Source organism: Arachis hypogaea, chromosome 1, assembly GCF_003086295.3.
Source record: "Arachis hypogaea cultivar Tifrunner chromosome 1, arahy.Tifrunner.gnm2.J5K5, whole genome shotgun sequence".
NCBI classification, from domain to species: domain Eukaryota; kingdom Viridiplantae; phylum Streptophyta; class Magnoliopsida; order Fabales; family Fabaceae; genus Arachis; species Arachis hypogaea.
This window is the reverse complement of record NC_092036.1, coordinates 106871977-106894029: the sequence shown is the minus strand read 5'-3', so window position 1 is coordinate 106894029 and position 22053 is coordinate 106871977. Positions and strand designations below refer to the sequence as shown.

Below are 22053 nucleotides of genomic sequence, written 5' to 3'. Positions count from 1 at the left end.
ATTTGTTCAATGTTGTTTCTTTTGGTGATAGAATATTTTGTGTTTGTCATTTATATGTGTTTTGATTTTCTTTAGTTATAAATTTTGATATTTGAAGTTGTTTATGAACTTTTAATAATAAATTATAAATAATTTATTGTATGAAATTATCAAATTTTAAATTTTATTAATTTAAAAATTATTAAATTTGAATATTTAAAATTATATATTACATTTTTTTTTATAATTTTACTCTATATTTAATCAATTCAGTTCAACCACGTTTGATTTCGATTGAAATGACCGGGAGTATGGGATCTGGGAGGGGGCATTGCCCCATTCTTTCATTGTTTTATGTGATACATTAATTTTTTAATGAATTTAAATAAAAAAGACACTTATTTTAAAATAGAAGGAATAAGTTGATCCAACATCGACATTTTTTTTCTTTACTAATTTTACTTGCATTCCTACATTTTAGGGTGGAAAACTTCTTTCCTGTTAAATTTGTTAGTACCTAATTTCCATTTCAAGAACCACATCTTTTATTAAGTAGCTTTCGTTCAACATATTAGAAAGCTTCTTGAAAAAGCTTATAAGATGTTTAAATACAAAGTTGTTGGGCTTGACATACATCCATGATCCATTTTATTTTAATAGATGCAATCATAGTAGATGAGATTCTAAAAAATAATGAAGTTAAACTATTTTTATTCTTTCAACAACAATTACATATAAATTTTGGTTCAATAATAAGCTATTGATCTAACATATATAATAAGTCAACGAAAGTAGTGATTGATACAATTTTCCATTTTGTTTGTTAGCTGTTACCCTATGTATGAAGGAAGAAAAAGACCTTAAAAATAATGAAAAGCTGAAGGCAAAGGCTAGAGCCTAGTTGAGAGTAGGGAGAATCAAAACCATGAAAGCTTGGACAAGAGAGAATTATGCACAAGAGGCAAAAAAGAAGGGACACTTTCAAAAGTTTGATACAATTTAAATAAGAAGCTAAAACTATCCACTGGCTAAATTTTAAAGAGGAATCAAATTCATTGAAAAGAGTAGTAGTAGTAACAAGGGTAGGAAGGAAAGTGGATCATAAATGTTTTGTTGGAAAAGCAAAATGCAGTTCCTATCACATGCTTAATAATGGAATCATGGTAGGAATGCAATCCCATCCCTATTCCTTGATTGGACACAAAGAAGAAAAAATAAATATATTAATAAGTTTGATATCAAATTTAAAGGAGATTTTGAGAATCCTTGTGCAGATTAGTGGATATATGTAGCAAAATTCTGAGAAGGCCAAGTTAGGGACCACAAGATAGGAATTTCAATTTATAGATGACAAAGCATAAGTGCATACCCACTTTACTATCTCACTCAAAGTGGAGGAATAAACAAGAGAAGTGAAATTTTATGTAATGTTATAAGTATTGTTTCTTGCATTCATGTAGTAAATGATATATAACAAGATTAATTATTCCCTTGTTTGTATAGTTTTATCATATTTACAATTATGTCTTTATATATATATATTTTTAAATTGAGTTTTTATATTATTTTTAATTTTATAATTAATTTTTTTTATGTCAAAAACGTTAACTTAACATAATATTTTTCTCAAAAAATATTTAGTCAACGATTTAATTAAATTTTTAATTATAAATATTTTTAATTTATAGATATATATTTCATTAACTTTAATATTTTTTATATTGATAAAGACCTAATTATAAAATTAAAAATAGCATAAGAACTCAACTAAAAAATATATATATAAAAACTTAATTATAAATTTAAAAAATTATAAAGATCAACAGAATCATTTAAACAATATAATATCACCGAAACCGAAATTATTAAAAAAAAAGGTGTTAGCATCAAAGCATTTATGTTTTTTTTTTTTTTTCTAGTTTGCTAGGTGGTTCTTGAGGGACAAGAAAGCACGCATTGTCAAAAAGGATGAGGACACTATAGTGGGCTAGTAACGGTAACTTGATGTTAATAAATGAGTCTAGTTAATTTTCATTTATAACTCAATTGTTTTTGTAGATGGAAGGAATTTAATTTTAAAGTGAAAGTGAAACTAAATTATTTAGGTCCATTATTAATTGAATAAGAAGCAAGGTAAAACACCTATTAAGAGTAGAGTTGTCATCGTATAAAAGGACTCATTTACCCCTCTTCTTGTTACCTACACACAACAAAACACTCTCATTCAATTTGTGATATGAAGATGATTGATGATCTAATTATGAAAGTTGTAGAAATGGGAGTTCCTTGCAGCCCAAAAGCATGTCCATCAAGAACTCCATGCTCTCTTCTTTTGGACTGAAGGGAGCTCCTAGTTCTTCTCTTTCACCATATCTCTGTTAATTCATGCCTTCAAAAGTTGCAAGCTAAGTAAGTTGATGTATCAAAATAATATATATGGGGTGACCTGGCCTTCAAGTTTTCTGGATTAATTTTGCTTTCTTCAGTTTCATTAATCAATATTCTTATTATTACTTATTACTTGATTTGAGCCTTTCTCTAATAGATTATCACAAAGAACCTGAAGCTGATGCTGAGGTATTCAGTTTTCATTTTTGGTTTTCAATTTTTCATTACTGCTTGTTATGTTCATTATTGTTCAAGAACCTGATCCACTAATTCCTTTCAGATGACAAAAGAAAACTACTGTTTTGTGTTAATTAAGGGGACAAATTAAACCCACCGTTCTAGTGTTGTTGATAACCATAGGAATATAGGATTACTATATTCATTGATCTTATCTTATATATTATTGCCATGCTTTGATTTCTGTTTCCAAATGAAAACTCAAAGCTTTGTCTTCTAATAGAATAAATTATTTTTTAATAGAATTCATAAATGAATACCTTATCTGTTACCTGATGAGACAAACTGACATTAATTAAATTGAATGTCAGATGTAAATCAGGATAAGAATTATATGTATATCTCCTTAGCTTGTTATAGCTTTATGAATTGGAACACTGATCTTTTCTAAATTTGTTTTGTTTAATTTTTCCAGTTTCCATTCAGCCCAATTTCCTAAGATAAGATGGAAGTTTTACTTTGACATTCATAATTAACAAATGATCACTTTTGTATGTACATTAATTAATAAGATTAATATAAGTTTGTCACTGTTGGTCCATTGTGAGAATTTGTTGGTGAAGATGGTGGTTTGGGATATTGCAATTGAAAGGAGAGGAAGAAGAGCACAATGGCACCACAGGGAGTTTGTCACAGTTGCAGATCTCAATCATCCATCCATCTGGGTCATGGAAGAATAGCTGATCAACATAGATCCCATTTTCCTCTACTATGTTCTTCACATACTTAATCTTCATTTGCTTCAATCTTCTCTCCACTGCTGCTATGCTTTCACACTACAATAATACAATGCACAAGTATATACACATTATTAATTTTGTATATATATGTTTATATCAAGATAGAAATTATATATATATATATGTATATACTTGGAAAGAAATGTGGTTGTCCTTGGGATTAATCTGAAGAATCTTGGGCATGCCCTCTGGATCTTCTGATTGGAGGAGGTGTATGCCAATGCCATAATTGAATAACCTACACATACATAAACATCATCATCAAAAATCATATATAATCATAAGGATCTTTGCATTAGAGAGTTGTTAATTAGAGACATGCCATGCACCGTTGAAGTCAAAGGAAGTAGGCCTCTGAATGGGGCAGAAGCCAAGAATATTGACGTAGAAATCAATAGATTTGTCCACTGATCCACACAGCAAGGAGATGTGATTCAATGACTTGAGTTGCAGAGGATTATTGTTATTGTTATTGTTATTGGCCATTGTAATCTCAAAGGTTAATGAAATTATTGAAAGGTGATGATGATGTAGCTTAGTGCCATTGGCGGCTTTGCATGCCTTCTATTTATAGCAATAAATCGAAGTATATTATAGAAGCTTCTGATCTTGTTCTTATTACAATTTACAATGTTGGATTTGGAGTGACACGTAGATTTGACGTTGGTGAATCAGACCACCATGGACAACGCTTATCTACCATCCGACACGTTACTTCCCTCTAATATCTTTGACTTATGTATATGATCACGGTGATTATTACAAGTTCTAGCTCTCTTATTAATATAATTTTTAAATGATTTATGAATATAAATTAATTATTATCTTTAAAATTAGTTTTTAGAATTGAGTTAAATTTAATTAACATGCATGTTATGATACATAGACACTAATATAGATATAGAATATATAATATGTAATATACAGATACACAAATTTTAAAATTTTATAAAATACAAAGACATGTTATATATTTAAAATTATAATAATATTTTAATATTTTATTATTATTAAAATATAATTTAATTTTTTTAATTATTTTAAATATTTTTTAATTGTATAAAATATTTAAAATATTTTTATTTTTGATAAAGAAAAATGTTAGAGGACTATAACAATTATTTATTATTTTTGGTCATCAGTTAATTATTAATATTTAAAAATATGAGATAAAGTATGATGTTGCATTACTAAATTAAAGAAATTAAACTAAAAAAATTGAGTTGATGCCTAAGTAATGACTAAAAACAACAAATTCTGATGATTCTCTAGTAGTATTTCTTTTTAATAAATACTAGTTCTAAACTCATTTCAAGATTATATATTAAGAATAAGGCTGGATACGCTAATACGTAATAGTATTTAGGTGTGTGTAATCGTGTTTGGAAAAAAAAAAATTTATTACGGTTGACACACTAAACACACATGTGTATCGATGAATCTCATTTTCAAAATGTAATTGACAGGCAAGTAAGACAACTCAGCGAAGTATTTGTATTTCATAGATAATATATATGTCCTAAGAACACATAATAAAATTATTATTAGTAAAAAAATTTTAATTTTTTTTAATTAATGTAAAACAAATATATTAAAAATTTAAATTTTTTATATTTGTAATAAAAATATTTTAATTTGTAATATTAATATATATTCTTAGTTCAAGATAAAAAATAGACAAACTCTTAGACGATATATTATAAGTTTCAGATCTTTAAAAAATTTGATTTTGACAAAGAAATTACACCAAATCTCAAGGACTAGAAGTGATTTTTTATACTAGATGAAAATTTATTAAGATCAAACATGCACTAAGGCTAAATAAAAAAAAACTACAATGAAAAAGTTTTGACAGGAAGATCAGACTTAAAAGTTTCTTTTGAAATTTTGATTGGCTGAATAAAATGAAAAATTAAAAGCGATTGACCAAATAAAATCAACAGCTAGAAAAACGAGTTTTAAATGTTGGAAAAGATAAAGTGCGTAAGGGATCAAAGCTAGAGATAAGCATTGGCTTAGTACACATAAGAAACGTGCTTTTTAGTTTTTAGTGTGCTGAGAGAAAAGTTGGCGAAAATTCATCCTCTTAATTTTTTTTAAATAATTGAGAAAATAAAATATAATTTTTTAATATTAATTTTATAAGTAAAATAAAAAATAAATATAAAAAAATACTAAAAATTAAAAATTATATTTTATACTCTTAATTTTTTTTTAATAATTAAAAGGATTCATTCTCAAAAACTGACTACTCTAAATTTTATTTCTCATTCTTAAGGTGGTAATTGAATACTTTGGTAATTAACATGTCATTAGTTTTCCTTTGACTTTGTATGTGCTTTTAATTTACACGATATATAACAGAAAAGTGTTCGAAGATCATATCTTTTATGTTTCTTTCTAGAATTATTTTATGTCCATTTGACCATAAGCAAAGGAGATACCTTATGTCAAGATGTTACATTTAATTGGTACGACGTGTAAGCATCATTTTTATTTTTTTCATTTTATATAACATAACAACTTGTCATTCTGCGGAAAGCATGCATGCAACGATTAACTTATTTAACATTTTTTAAGTGTAGTTTATTTTTAAATGTTTAGTTTCTTCTAATCTTTGATCCACTATGGATATTTTAATCAAGATTAGTTTTGATGTTCAATCAAGTAAATAAAAATAAATTGTGTTATTATCCGATATGTCTTGAAATCATAAACATGGAAAAAAAATCTTGGGCAAATGTTAATGGAAATAAGTTTTGTTCTATTATGATTAATTATTTTTTATATAACTATATAAGCTAATTATTTGACTCTATTGTTCGTTAAACATTAATTTGACATAGTGAATTTTAGATTAAAAAGCAAAAAACAGTTTTTTTGTTTTAATTTTAATTTATAAGTATAAAAAATTTATCTTTATATATATATGAATTCAATTAATCCCTTTACTCGGGTCATTCACTTAGACTATATTTAATTCGAGAATAGGATAAGACAAAATATTAAAAATAAGATATAAAAAATATTCTTATATTTTATTTAGTGACAGACTAAATCGCGCAAAAAACAAAAAATTCAGAAAGTGATCATTTATCAAAGAATAACTCTGGTTATCAAATGATTGAACAACCGGGAGCAATTTACTTACGATACTTAGTTGACATTCATAAAAAGTATCTAATGAATTATGAGTTCAATACATCCTGTTTAGCAGAAACGTCTTTATCAAAATATTTTTGCTTCGCATTTCGGACAATTAGCAATCCGGATAACGCTTGCATCCTCTGTCTTACCGCGGCTGCTGGCACAGAGTTAGCCGATGCTTATTCCCCGAATACCATCATTGCTTCTTCTCCGGAAAAAGAAGTTCACGACCCGTAGGCCTTCTACCTCCACGCGGCATTGCTCCGTCAGGCTGAGCACGTATGGATCTTTTTATTATGTCTCGTCGAAAATCTGGTTGTTGTGCATAACGTATTAAAGCCAATTCCCCTTTTTCATCAGTGTTATTTGTTTCTCTAGTATCCCCATAAGGATTAGAATCTTTTGATTTTTTAGTATGAGTAAAAATAACTACACGTTTAGCTTTTCGGGTACCATGAAGTTACAAAGGTTGTACCTGTGAACCAACCCCCCAAAGCAAAATAGGCGCAAGGAAAGAGCAACAGACCGGACCAACCCACAAAAACGAGAAATCGATGAAGATCATATTAGGTCTCAACAAGAAAATTGGTGTTTTACTACGAACCACAAGTTTCATGTTGAACGCAGTACTCATACCGACAATTATAATCAAGGGTTTTTCTATCAACCACCATTCACTTCGGAGATAACCTCAATTGTATAAAGGCAGGCGCGGATCGATGAATAGGAGATGTTGTGCGAGTATCACCCATTGGTTCTATTCCCGATTCATAACTAGAAAGTTTTTCGGGTCCTTTGCTGTGGGAGGAGCCCAGCCCGAGGCTCTAACCGCGTGCCTGTTGAAGAATGAGCCGGCGAATCATAGGCAGTGGCTTGGTTAAGGGAAACACCGCCCGACAACCTCGGGAGAAAAGGAGGCATTTACTTATTACAGAGATGGTGCGATTTGATTTTTTTTTTTACCGATTTCAGTCTTATGAGAAAGACATATTATTTTATTCGTAAAAAAATGGAAAAAAACTCTTCTTATCTTTCTTGAATGATAAGGAAAAAAAAATTGGGTCAAAAGAAAACACCATTTTGGAGTTTTATCAACAATTTGCTTGTGTAGGCGGAGATCCTGTATTTTCCTCGGTTTACGTACTAATGGGGATCTTTATACTGGAGCTCTTTTTCTATTATTTCTTTCAGCCATATCCTTAATAGCGGGGTGGTTACACCTACAACCGAAATGGAAACCGAGCGTTTCTTGGTTTCTTCACGTTACAGAGGCAATTTTTAGCAAATAGTGAGTTCGTTAAACTTTCTGTGATACAAACATGAATTTTGGCATTATAACCCTGCACAGATCAATTTAAGGATTTATGAAAGTCTAATTTATTCTATTTTTTTATACAAAAAATTTTAAAAAATATATAATGATGAAAAATTGATAGAAAAATGAGAAAAAAATTGTATCTCTTGGTAATGTTTTTGTGTCTTTCGTGTTAAGAAGAACACAAAATACATTAATTCAGTGTCTTTAGATACGGTGTCTAGCTATGCCACTGTGTTCATGCTCATCTATGAAACATGATTTTGTGTCTCTGTTTTTTGTGCCTGTAAACAAACACAACATTAAGGATAAAGTAGAGACTAAGATGAGATTCAAACATTTAACTTTTTAGTTAAGAGAATAGTTGGTGAATCGTCACACCGTATAATTAAATTTTGTTGAGTAATTTACCTAAATCAATCATTGAAAATTTTAATATCGGACGCTTTAGTTCTCTAAGTTTTAAAATATACAAAATAACTTTTAATGTTTATTTCCGTTAGATAATATAGTCCCATTCAATTTGATATGTTTAATCGAAATGACTATTCTAAAATTTTAAAAATCTTTTAGAAATTGTTTGAGATTTTTTAACTTTTCAAGAAATGTTTCCTACTTTATTATTTGAATCAAATTGGAAAAGGGCTAACCAAGTTGGGTTAGTCTAGTAGTTAGCTCACTATTTTGTTTAAGCAAGTGTCAGGTTGGCCTGTTAAGTTGGAATATATCATCGGAAACCAAAAATAAAAAAAAAAGGAATTGTATTGTTTAATAAAGATAAATTTTGGCGACTATTTTATATATTTTGAAATATGAGAAATTAAAGTAATTATTTTTAAAAATCTCATAGACTAATTTGATAATTGCTCATTTTTTTTATGTCTTTTATGGAAGTGTTGGTTAAGTTGGTATAACTGTCCACCAACTGCAGAAAAATAAAAGTTTTAGTTGGACTATTTCTCAAGCCCATATTTTCAAGCTTGATGCCCAATCTGAGCAGTACCGTTTAACAAAATTGTATCTGGGTTTGGAGCCTCATCCATGTAAATCTGACAAAAAACCTGAAAAGAAAAATTTAACTCAAAAAAAAAAACATATACACAAGTTAAGAAAAATCATGCTGGCTGAGGCATGTGATGTAGTGGCAAAGATATTTGTCTCAAATGAAGCCACACCAGGATTGAATCCTAGTGGAGGGTTAGTGTGTGTGTGTGGAATGTGTGTGTGAGTGTGAGTGTGTTATATGACCAAAAAAAAAAAGAAAAAGCATGCTGAATATTTTTCTCAATTGAAAATAACTGTTTATTTAAATAAATAAAAATTATTCACAAAGTCTCACGTGAATAAAATTATATTTGTCTCAACCCTAAAAATGGTGGAGCATAAAAGTATAAAACTAAAAGACCTATAAATAGAATAAAGTAAAACAAGAACAACACAAAAATACTTAAACACCTAAAAACATGGACTATATCATATCCTGCAACTTTAATTTTGACATTGTCATTAACAGCAGATTATGCTAAGCAATATTTCGATTATCAAACCCCATATTATTTTATCATTCCGACACATCACACAACTAGTTAGAATAAACAAAAACTGATATCTCCTTTGTGGTTTCTTCTTCATTCTGAGCATTTGCTAGGATAAAGTATTTATACACACTCAATATTAAGTAGGCTTGGCAGCATGAATTCTATTTGCGGATATTCAACCTGATCCAATCTAGTCGGGTATAATTGCAAATTCGATCCGCTGCGGGTAGGATTGGACACAAAGTAGATTGCCCTGTAGAGTGAGTAGGGTGCGGGTTGAGCCTCAATCCTACCCGCACCCCTTATAATATGTGTTATATATATTTTAAAATATTAGATATGGAAGTTGAACCATCCTATCCGCACCCCTTATAATATGTGTTATATATATTTTAAAATATTAGATATAGAAGTTGAACCAAGGACTTTAAGCATGTGCAAAAAGTTCCTAGCCACTAAACCAAAGATACTTATGATATTTATGAGATATTTGTGTCATTATAATGTTTCTTTTTGTCAATCCGCGGGTAAGATCGGATACCCGCGGGTTGAACGCAGATAGGGTTATGGTTGGGTATTTCTCAACCCGCGAATAGAGTAGGATCGAGTGTTAGTTAAAAACTCAACCCGCAGGTAAGGTTAGGATTGAATTCAAACTCTACCCTACCCTACTCATTGCCACCCTAACATTAAGTGTATTATAGAAGTAAAAATTCTGGGGGATTATGACCCCAAAGTTGTTAAAAATCTTCTTTTTCCTAAAACGTTAATTAGGCTAGCTAATACGGATTATTTTCCATCATTTTGATATCTTATAGGGTTATGATAAATAAGCTTACATGAAAATAAAAAAATGAAGACAATTAAAGCACAATACCAAATAATAATAAATAAGATTGGAAAGAATGTACAAAGATAGGTTAACACTCCTTCAACTTGAAGCATGAAAAGGAAAGAATTTCCTCAAACAGGAGATAAGTACATTTCTCTTTTAATCATAATTAAGTGTGCAAGTTTGAAAGCTTGGGTATCTCGCAACCCTAGGAGTTATTAGGAGTTGGGACAGTTTATTATTGTTGCCTAAAGTTGTGGTTGTAGACTTCACTAGTCCACCTTATCACATGCCATTTTCCAATTCAACACGCTTCTTTGAAAACTCATTTTTGTGTTTATCATAAGAGTAGAAACTTCTACACCCTCCTTTTTTAAGATTGGATTTTGCTCCAACATTATTTAATTTATTAATTTGTTTTTTTAAATAAAATTTATATTTTAAAAATTAGTGCATTTCCGATTTCTTATTTTTTTTACTAATGGTCTTATTTTAATTTGTTTCTTTGTTATTCATTTTCCAACTAAATAATCGCCTATTAATTCATATTAATAGTTTTTTTTCTTAAATCAAAAGAAGCAATAGTATATATATTCAGTTGAATTATAATTATTATTCTAACACTAACCAAAGCTCCAACTCCATTGGCGTGCAAGCTAGCTTTTTTAGTAGTTAAGGGTCACCATCTTCTTTGGAGGTTCTTTCGGTGTGTTTGATGGGTAGATTTAATAGCCCAAACATAAAGCATCACAGAAAATTGATTGCATTAGTACTTTAAGAGGTTCCTTGCCTCACAAACTCATCATTACATGCATGTCCCTCTCTCTTATTTGTATTCATTCTTGTACTCTATTGTTCTATTAGAAAGTACTATAGCTCTCTATTATCATGTTCCAACACCACCATAATATTATAGTACTATTTTCAAATGTATTTAGAATATCGATATTTTAATAATTTTAGTTGTGGATTTTAATTAATATATATTATATATTTTTTTATAATTGAGATCAATGATTAAAATTATTGAAATATCAGTGTTTTAAATACGCTTGAAATTCTCAATATTATGTGAAAAAGTTTATGCTTCATCAAGCATTAAACAAGAATTACAGCCTCATTCATCACACTTATGTTTTGAACCATGTGAGCTGGTATTCAACCAATGTATTGAGTGCCAAATAAGAAAGGTGAATTCTATAGTGTCTTTTATTATTATATTTAAATTGTCTAACTTACTTTTATAAATAAAAAAAATAAAATATATAAAATAAAAATAAAATAATTAAAATTTATTAAATATTATTTTTTTATCTTTTCTAATAAGTTAGGTACTATAACTTAGGCATCATAGTATTCACCAACAAGAAATGCTCATTGCTCTTATCCAACAATTGATTTATATGCTCATCCACATGCCAATGTCAAGTATTATTCCAGTAACTAACTAATCTTCTAGTCTTTTAATCCAATTTAAAAGAATCAAGGAACTCTTTATTTGAAGACTACTTTAGTTCGCCTTCTCTCTATCCCTCTGAAATAGATTTATAGCATGCATGTTTGGAAATCCATAAAAAAAAAGTTTTTCTCCCCTCAAAAAAAGGTTCTTCTGATAGAAAATAATAATGTTAAGGTAAAACTAATTTTAAGTTAAAAAGACGAAGCAATATTTTGAACATGATTATGAACAAAAGCTTATTATTTTTGAATTGTAATTATTTAACCAATTTGACCTCAAGTATCAAATATTAAATAATATAAATAATCATTTCATATCATTCTTATAAATATATCACTTAAACATAGCTTATTTTAATTTCCATACGTTCCAAACACAATAGATTACCTTAAAATTATTTTTTAGCTAAAGTATCCAATTATAAATTGGTTGGCACATAATTTAAAGTGTCTTATTTGAATGCAAAAAAGTTTAAATTAGTCTTAATATAGTTTCATGGTGAGATTAAAGTTAAATAATTAACGAAATGTCTCATATAACAGCAGTACAAAAACAAGGTTGATAATCTGGAGAATAAATACAAATTCTAAAAATACAAAAATCAACTGTAGATGTATCAATATATTATTTATCATTTTTCTTATAATTTAAATGAAATATTTTCTATAGAACTAAAGAGAATGATAAATAAATGTATTGATACATCTACGGTTGATTTTTTGTCTTTGAAACTTATACTTGTTTTTCAAATTATTAATCTTGTTTTTGTACTGCTGTCATGTAGAATATTACGTTAATTATTTAACTTTGATTTTATAGTGAAACTACATTAAAATTAAATAAAACTTTTTTAAATTTAAATAGAACACTTTAAACTTTAAAAATTAATATGTAAGTCTTAATTTAGTCTTTAAATTTTCAATTATTTTTATTTAATCTTTAAATTTTATGAATATAATTTATATTAGTTTTTGAATCAATTTTTAACATACAACATTAACAAAACGTTGTCATAAATAGTTAGATGCTACAGTAAATTTTATAAAATAATATCGATTTAATTTTAATATTTAAATAATTCAAAAATAACATCGTATATTTATTAAAATTTTACCTAACAAATAATTGATACAACGCTATTTTTAGACTATTTAAATACCAAAAATCAAAATAATATCATTTTATATATTTAATATGACATCTAACTTATATTAATACTCCATTAATATTTTTATACTGAAAATCATCTCAAATGTTAATATGAAGTATATTTATAAAATTTAAAGATTAAATAAAAACAGGTGTCAGATTCGAATTCATGATGTATCAAATATCAGCTCAACATACACTCATCAATATAAAATACCAATGATGTATCAAATAAATTAAGCTGTTATATCTTCTATGTCCGAAGAATTCACATTTCAAAATAAAAAATAAGAATCTTTCACCTTAATTTTGAGCATGCTACAAAGATGAGCAACCAAAACCATTAATCTCATTGTCACTAGCAATCATACACCTTCCACGTGTTCATTATGGAAAAAGATTCAAATTCGCGATCTTTTAAATAAATATAAAGAGACTATGTCATTTAAATTATAACTCATTATCTTCATTATGGGATTTTGTATTTATAAATAAAATAAATATTTTATTTACTAATATACATATTAACTAATATATTTATGTTTTTATATTGTTATTATACATCTCAAATATAAGTATTAAATTTTGTATTAAATTAAACTAAATTATTAATTTTTATTATATCTATCTAAATTTAAAATTTAAAATTTTATAATTTTATTAGATGAAATAAAAAAATAAAATTAAATCAAATCATAACATATTTCGAATACATTGAGTTGAAATTTTTTTTAATTTTATTTCGGATACACAATATCTTAAATATATACATATAAGCAAATGTAATTTGTAACATATTTCAGGTATATAATATCCAAATTTTATGTTTAATTAATTTTTAATTTGTGTATCTAAGATACGTATTATAAGTGTAAAACTGTAAATTTTTTACACATTACATATTTCTACAAATAAAATGTTCAAATAATAAACCCAAAAAAAAATTTCAAAAAAAAAAGAAGAAAAAAGGCATAAAATATAAGGCAAAGGAACATTCGAAGTCTCCTCTTACATAATAGAGAGAGCATAGGCGCACAAGGAACGAATCTCTTCAAAGCCAAATCCACATTTTAATTATTTTCTATGGTGGAAGAAGAAACTCAAGAAAGAGTGGCCTAACCCTTTGTCTTCTTCTTCTTCTTCTTCTTTCTTTGCTTCCTACTCTCTCACGCATGCACAACCCACTCTGCTACCCTCTCTCTTCTCTGCTTCTTCATTCCGTTACTGCAACCGGAGATTCACTCTTTCCGACATACCCACCATCAAAATCATTCCTTTTCTCAAGATTCACTGTTTCTGCCCCTCTGCTCCAACTGGGTCTCTTCCAATTTCTCCTCAGGGCTCTTCACTTGCGCTAGATTCTTGAATCCCCAAATCAGTTTTATTCATATAATAATCTAGGATTTTTGTTGGAAGAGATTTGCTTTCTGCATGGATTTTGGAGGTGGGTAACTGGGTAAGTGTCATTGCTAACATGACGTTATTCTTTGGTGGATGTGGATCATTCGTTAGCTTGAGCTTTTGAGACGTGACAATGATTTCTATCCCTCGGTTTGGCTCAGCCATTGGTATGGATTTCAATTTTATATGTGTTCATTGTAAAATTCTGGATTCTGAATCTCATCCACAAGGGATTCATCTGGGATGATAATTGGGAACTCTAGTGTAGATCAAAAGTTGTTTGAGGAATTCAATTTTCATCATTTGGCTTTGGAGATCAAAAGTGTTTCTATTTTAATGTTGATTGTTCCTTATGCAAAATTGTTGACTTTATATTGAAGGGAACATAAGATTGGGGATCTAGTTATATAGAGAGGTAGTGGTGATTTGTTGTTGTTAATTTGGAGGCATTTGTAGTGAGTTTTGTTTGTATAAAGTGTTGCTGCAATGTCTGGGGGAACGCCTGTTGGGGTTGGAGGTGGATTTATGAGGCAGAGACATAGTCAAGGGTATGCTAGCAGTGGTGATGACCTAGAGGATGATGCATGTTCAAGGCAGCGGTATTTTCTGCCTCCGCCGCCGGCGCGCAAGACATGGATTGAGGTGCTGGAGAATTTTCTTTGGCTTGCCTCAGCTGCTTTCATTCTATACTTTGGTGATCGGCATTCCAATTTCATATATCTGTTGTGCCATGACAATCGAATTAGAAGGTAACAAGTAACAACACACTTATGCATACCAATTAGAATTACAAACAGCCATTGCTACTTCTATTAAGTATGAATTATCATTCATCTAGAATTTCATTATTTCTCTGGTGGGGTGTGCTATCTGTTAATGCATTATCACTTTTATCTTACCAAAGATAATGGTATTGGTAGGTTGGTAACAATTATAAATCTTGACTAGATTAATCCTCACTGTCATTTTAGAGGTATGAATGTTGTGGAGCATGTTGAATTTGTAAACCATGTTTTTTGAAATGGGGCAGATCCTCTTATGTGAAAGTTGTGCATGACCTGGTTACATGCATATACTCATCATTGAGCAGCTATTCGGGTCTTGTTACAATTGTAAGAAATAGAAAAACAACTTGATCATTGGTGAGAATGTGTACATGACTTGGTCATACAATTTGCATAAGAGAATATGTTCTCCTAGTTGGAAATTGTGTAGATCTGCTCAGCTTAATATTTTGTCTTAATGGGCATTAGTTGAAAGGTATTGGGGATTATCAAGTTCATTCACCACATTGTGAGATATGGAACATTGTGTATAAATTGAAGTTATTTAAGTTAATTGAAATCTCTATATTAGGCCGAAATGTTTTGTCGGAATTGCAAAAATTGTCAAGCTGTCCATTTTAACAGATCCAAAAATGATTGAGAAATTAAGTTATATTGAAGCATATGCTGCTTATTAAGGATGCATATTTGAAAAAGAAAACTAGTTTAACCTTTTCTTCTGTTTGATGAAAGTGGAGATTGGTGTTTATGTCTGGTTATTTATATCCAATTGTTTTTCTTTTAATAGATTATATCTACATGTATGTAAACTATATATTGAATGAAACACTATCCTAACAGATTTTTTAATCTTTGTTTTCTATTTAATTGTTTTTTCCTTTTTCCTATGAAAACCCGGTTAGATGATGTATATGATGAGTATGGAGACTGCGTTTTTATACGTGTTTGAAGATGGCTGAATTTGAGTTAATGGGGGAATCTGGAAACTGTATAGTTGCTGTGGTTCTGAGAGATTTTAATATTTGACTTAGTTTCAGAACCACAATTTTCATTATCTTCTCCTTAGTTCTATTGCAGACTGCCTTTATATCTTGGGATGATAGGTGTCAGTTTGAACGCATTGATTTTCGTTTATACAAGTGTCTTGGCGTGGAGTGTCCAGAGATTTGATGAAAAGTGGGGGTTAAAAAAATGGCAGATACAGAGCATCAGCGTCTTGCCGTTTGCCACAGCATTTGGAGTAGTCTCTTTTTGCTTGTAAGGATCCAAATGTCTTCTATTTATCTTCCATTGCAAGTTATTTTTCAGTATACCCTTGTTTTGCCGACTCTGTGTACTTCGACTTCTCTAGGTTCACCTTTGCTTTGTGGCCAATATGGAATTTCTTGACTCTTCCTCTTCTGGTATATTAACAATTTCATTTCGCATTTGTTCGTATTTCATTTGCTGCCAAAAGGTAAAATTGTGGTAACTACCATATTGCTTTTTGTATTCTGCAGTTCACACTATTCATGGCTTGCATGGTAGTATTCCCTTACCTCATTTTCGGGACATTCCGGCCTCAATACGATGAATTCCGTACAGATTAAGCCTCACGACGATTCAAGTGAGGAATAGTACTGACATAGATGAAAGAGTTTCTAACACACATTGACAATGATTGATTGGTAGCTGTTGCAAAATGTGGTTTGAAGTTTTGTGGCATCGATAGAGTAGCATGATGTTATTGCATGCTATCCTTTCCAAAATTGTTGCTAACTGTAAGAGCTAAGATTCGATTCGACTTTTAGGTTGATTGTTAAGGCGGCTGATATTAACTGCTACAGGTAGAGAGATATAGGTTTCATGTTTCAACAGATCAGAGAAGTGTTTGATGCTATCAATTGAATTGCCTTCGGTTGCTGGTATCCTAACACCAGTTTTGCTTTATTGGTTTTGTTTGCCTATTTTTCAGTGTGTTTGAAATTCATCCCCAAAATTGCAAGAGAGAAGCTTTTACTCAAATCGTGAATTTTTCAAGTGAGATGCTGAATCTGAATGTGTTAATTAGTTTATGATACCTTTTTTTTTTTTTTTGTTCATGATTTATAACACCCTTTCATTAAGCCTCTTCTGACTTGTAGTTTTTGCACTCTTTCAACTTTTGTCGAATGCTTGGCACACAGGCACATCCCTTACAAGAATCAAGACCCAAACTTTTGGTACCGAAATCAATCGGCCGAAACCCTAAACCCTAATCGAAAAACGTTTAGCCCATTTTTGGTTTTCTTTCGAAAGGATCAAATAGTAAGGATTTGAAACATGAATGATGAATGAACCATGTCCAAAAAAAAAAAGCATGAATGGAGAATAATAATAAGTTAAAGTACTGAATTATCAGAAAAAAAAAAGTTAAAATACTGATTTAATTCTTAATGTTTGAGAAATCTTGATTTTGTCTTTAATTTTTTTAAATGTTTTATTTCATTCTATTTTAATTTCAGTCAAGATTATTTTTTTTCAAATATTTTTTCCCACTGTTATCTTCTAGGTAGAGATAATAATTATAATTATAATAATTGTAGTAGCTAGAGTGATTTAGTTGTAAAAATAATAGAAAAGAATAAAAAAGTAAATAATAATAAAAAAAAGTATATTCTTGAAAAAAAATAATTTTGATTAAAAAATAAAATAAAATATTTAAAATAAAAATAGGACATTTAAGATTTGTCGAAATATTAAGGAGTAAATCAGTACTTAATCCATAATAACAAACAAACTAACTATTGAAGTACCTGTAAAACTGATTTACTACATGAATTGAAGCGTAGAAACAAATAGACATGGCTATGCATTGAGCGTATAGAAATAACGTGTGTTCTATAGGATGGGTGTATTTATGAGAAGTATTAGGGTTGTCCCATACATGTCTGGACAAGTTTCAATGTATAAAAATATTTGTGGGACATATTGGAATGCCAAATATAATAGCATGATTCTATTTGTGGCACGTACTACCCTTGCCCGATCCATGTTTGCCCAGCTCTCTATAAAATACAAAAATCTACGTCAACATACAAAAATTAATCATTAAATTAATTGTTATATATTCTGTATAATATATATTTTATTTAATTTATTTTTAATATATATTTTTTTTAAGTAAAAAATATTCAACACATCAAAGGTAGAGCAGAAGTCTAGTAGCAAAAGACAACTCAAAGTACATACCAATATCGGACAACTCAAAAAGTAGAAGATTCTCTAGTCATCTTCGGTATTGCTATCAACAACCAAAAGGTTCACCACCAAGCTACTCGTCCGATAGTATAAACGACTTATTTATAATTTCCTCCACACCTGAGGCTTGATTATTGAAGACTCGACCATTTCTTTCTAGCCAAATAGCCTAAAGGACAACAAAAAATCCCACGAACCATCTTTTTCTCTCATTCTTTCTCTGTGAAGCATTCGTCCAACTCTCAAAGTGTTGCTTTAGTGTACCTGGCATAGTCCATGTCCTTCCAAGAGCGAAAAGCCAAGCATACCACACCTGCCAATAAATAGATGAAAAACAGACTCAACAGACTTATAGCATAAATCACACATATTACCATGCTGATCAATGACACCTAATCTGCTTAGTCGTTCCTTATTATTCACCCTCTCAACCAATACAAACCAAGAAAATAACTCGACCCGTGACGGGACAAAACCCCTCCAAATAGCACTAGTGAAACTATAGCTTGTTATTTCCTCTGGGAGAACTGCTTCCTGCAATACCTGCACAAAGGAGTTAGTAGAAAAAATACCAGTTTTATCAAATTTTCAGACCACACTGTCCTCTCTCTCAGTTGTTAGCCTTACAGACGGCAAGACTTCATGGAATTGGTGTAAAAGATCCAACTCCCATTGGAATAACTCTCCTCCACTCGAAGCTCCATATCCAATCTAATTCATCCCAAAACCCGCAGTTCACTATAACAGATCCTTTAAGGTTTGAAACCGAAAAAAGTCTTGGAAACTTCTCTTTCAACATACCACTAGGTAACCAGGCAACCTCTCAAAACCGGATTGTTCTGCCATTTCCTACATCCATAGACAAGCCTCTGATCATTTTCTCTCTGATACGTGGCTCCCTGATTTGGAGCTGACAAATATCCTTCCAAGAACCCTCTCTTGTAGAGACAGAGTGGCCACACAGCATCTCAGAAGGATTCATGCTATGACAAGAGCATACAACTCTCTTCTACAAGGGACAATTCTACCTTATCAATCACCGGTTTCTAAGTCTTAACTAATCTCGGATTCGCTCCCAGAGAGAAGTCCAGGTATCGGACTGGTAGAGAGACTTCCTTGCAACCCAACAAATAATACATCTGTCGCGTCCAACGCTGTTCACAATTAACTGGAATGAAACTTGACTTCTCAAAATTAATACGCAATTAATTTGATAATTAACTTTTAATATATATCTAACACAATTTATAAAAATATGGACAATTTACTTATTTAAATAAAATAAAATTTAAAATTATCCATTTACAATATTTGCTAAATGATTACATTTCAGTCTTAAATGTAATCTATCTAAATTGCTATAAGCTATGGAGGTTTTAAAATTTTAATGTAAACTGTTATAGGATGCAGGCATGCAGCAATTTATTTATATATGTCAATGAACTAAACTCATTTGAAGGTGTCACAGTTTTTATGCACATTGAAACACTGTTATAGGATGCAGTAATTTATTTATACATGTCAATGAACTAAACTCATTTGATGGTGTCACAGTTTTTATGCAAATTGAAACACAATATAAATCTATGGGGTCTAATAATTTATTTAAAGTGTAAATTGCGCCGCCCAAAAACAGTTTACAAGAAATTAAATCTTTTTCTTTTTTCGTGTTTGTGTATGTATAAAATATTCTTTTTATATCTCACATGGGGGATGAGAGCGTGCACAAACACAAAAAAAAAAAAAAAAAGAATTTACACTTTTCATAAAAAATTTTCATAAATTGTTAAGAGTCCATAAAGTTATATTGAATTTCAATTTGCATGTAAACTATGACACCATCAAGCAATTTTGGCTCATTTACATGTATAAGTAAACCAATACACCCTATAACAGGTTACGTTATAATTTTAAAACCTATATAGCCTATAACAATTTATATAGATTACATTTAGTATTGAGATATAATGATTTGCAAATGGATAATTTTAAGTTCTATTTTATTTAAATACGTAAATTGTGCTAAAAATAATATCTCTAAGACAAAAAAGGATATTTGTTTTATATTTTTTAGAATTTGAATGATAAATTATCTTCTCTCATGTATAATAAAACTGTCTAATTATTTTATATGGAAAATAATTATAATTTTAATCAATTTAATTCATAATTAAAATTTAGATAGAGTAAAGCCAAGTTTCTGAAGCATATAGATTAAATATACTTTTGAATTATACAAGAAATTAATTATTCAGAATGATATTCATATACGCTATTTCATGTTCAAACAAAATATATATACAAGATTATTGTTTACTGATTTAACGGGTTAAATATATAACTAACTAGTTTAAATGAGTGTACCCCCACAATTCAGAACTCAAGGATATGATATGAAAGACCTCAACCATGTCTTGTCCCCAAGATTGAGAAAGACCTCTCTCCACAGCAATATCCCCTCCTTCAAAAAGTAAAAGGTAGCTTGATTAATCCTTCTCACTCTTAGTGCTCCACATACATTTATGCAGGCCATTATTGGTATCCATTGAATTCCGAAAAATAGAGTAAAAAATGAAAATAGTGAGGGGCTATGGAACTGTTTGTGATGCTAATTTGAGGCACCGAAAATGACTATAGCTTTTGGGGAATGGGATGAAAGCAATTGCTAAATGTGATTGTGACAACTTAGTGTACTTCATTTTATCACAAATCTCACCCTTTTTTCCCCTAAGGTGCATAAATATATATTTCATATGCAAAATTACATTAAGTAGTTACTCCTTAAACTTTTGGTCAATTTTATTTATAGAACTGTTTTGTTTCATTTACCTTTTTTTTGTTTTTCACGGTATGGCTAAGGACTAATTTCCCCAACACTTGTTTAAACGGACTAGTGAGCAACTTGATTAATTAATTATTTTAATTTAGAACTATTAACACATGTCGAGTCTGTTGCGGTTGGTCCATTTAATCACTTTAAATGAATATATTTTTTTCTCTAAACACAAATTCATGAAATGATTAATCCATGAATAAACGAGTTGGCCTGCAAATAAATAGGCCGTCCCGTGTAATCTGTTAATTTTTTTTTTATCATTTTTAAAATGTTTTTAACATTTTTAACAATCCAATCCAAATATATCAAATTGTAACAAAATATCTTTAAGTTATAATCCAATAACCTATTTAAAATTCAGCCCAAGGTTAATATTTTAGCTCCTAATTAAAAATTGAATTATAAAGTAATTAAATTTAACCTTGTTGACAATGATATTGGATTGAATTATGCAGCTTTTTTTGAAGCATGCACATGGCCATACACATCGGCTTTGCTGTTAGATTTCTAACCCCATGAGTAGCTTCAAAAGAAAACAGACAATTTGAGTTAGTAGTGTATATATATGTCATGTTTTCATGTAGTTGTGGATTTAAATTTTATTATTCATCATTGGACCCACCATGGTTGAATACATGAATATGTTGAAGGCTACAAATTTCGACCAACCAATAATCTATATCTATAAGCAATAATAATATATAAAATGGTGTTCTTTTCTTTTATCATTTAGTTGTAATGCCAAGGAGTAACGGCCAAGGAGTTCAGTAGAGATTAATTGTAAGTAACTCTCTGCACTATAGTTGTGTATGTATACATCATATGATAAAGAGAAGGAAAAAAAATTGTAGATGAAATAAGTGGGGTTTAATCGAATATGTTTTCCAAGTAGCCGATCTGTCTTGAACTTTTGGTGATTATGTGTTGAGTTCTTTTGCAGAAAGAAATACAGTTTTTTCTTTTTTAATTTTTTGTGGGGTCACATTTTAGTTACGTCATGTAAGTGAAATTATTGCTTCAAATGCGAA

At 29.6% G+C, this 22053-nt stretch overlaps 2 protein-coding genes and 1 long non-coding RNA gene across 3 annotated transcripts; 2 read left to right on the top strand and 1 right to left on the bottom strand.

Annotated features, from left to right (window-relative positions):
- The first annotated feature begins 2181 nt into the window (after positions 1–2181).
- Positions 2182–3943, top strand: LOC140175216 (uncharacterized). Its single transcript, XR_011865211.1, has 2 exons — positions 2182–2556; positions 3020–3943. It is a non-coding gene; the product is annotated as an uncharacterized lncRNA (long non-coding RNA).
- On the bottom strand, positions 3046–3830 carry LOC112769085 (glyoxylase I 4). Its single transcript, XM_025813528.3, has 3 exons — positions 3667–3830; positions 3477–3582; positions 3046–3380 (listed from the first exon to the last, which is right to left on the bottom strand). Exons 1-3 carry the CDS (start codon positions 3828–3830, stop codon positions 3132–3134), a joined length of 519 nt encoding a protein of 172 aa, XP_025669313.1. The 3' UTR covers positions 3046–3131.
- A 9829-nt stretch (positions 3944–13772) lies between the features above and the next one.
- Positions 13773–16899, top strand: LOC112707825 (uncharacterized). Its single transcript, XM_025759808.3, has 4 exons — positions 13773–14934; positions 16048–16227; positions 16322–16373; positions 16470–16899. Exons 1-4 carry the CDS (start codon positions 14672–14674, stop codon positions 16557–16559), a joined length of 585 nt encoding a protein of 194 aa, XP_025615593.1. The 5' UTR covers positions 13773–14671; the 3' UTR covers positions 16560–16899.
- Positions 16900–22053: the final 5154 nt, after the last annotated feature.

Bases quoted from the DNA above. Each gene is read 5' to 3' on its own strand.
- LOC112769085 (XM_025813528.3), bottom strand. From the start codon at position 3,830: ATGGCCAATAACAATAACAATAACAATAATCCTCTGCAACTCAAGTCA. The intron at 3,583-3,666 runs GCATGTCTCTAA...ATGTATGTGTAG, and splicing joins TTTGACTTCAACGGTGCATG to GTTATTCAATTATGGCATTG. The intron at 3,381-3,476 runs GTATATACATAT...GTATTATTGTAG, and splicing joins ACAACCACATTTCTTTCCAA to TGTGAAAGCATAGCAGCAGT.
- LOC112707825 (XM_025759808.3), top strand. From the start codon at position 14,672: ATGTCTGGGGGAACGCCTGTTGGGGTTGGAGGTGGATTTATGAGGCAG. The intron at 14,935-16,047 runs GTAACAAGTAAC...GTTCTATTGCAG, and splicing joins CATGACAATCGAATTAGAAG to ACTGCCTTTATATCTTGGGA. The intron at 16,374-16,469 runs GTATATTAACAA...TGTATTCTGCAG, and splicing joins TCTTGACTCTTCCTCTTCTG to TTCACACTATTCATGGCTTG.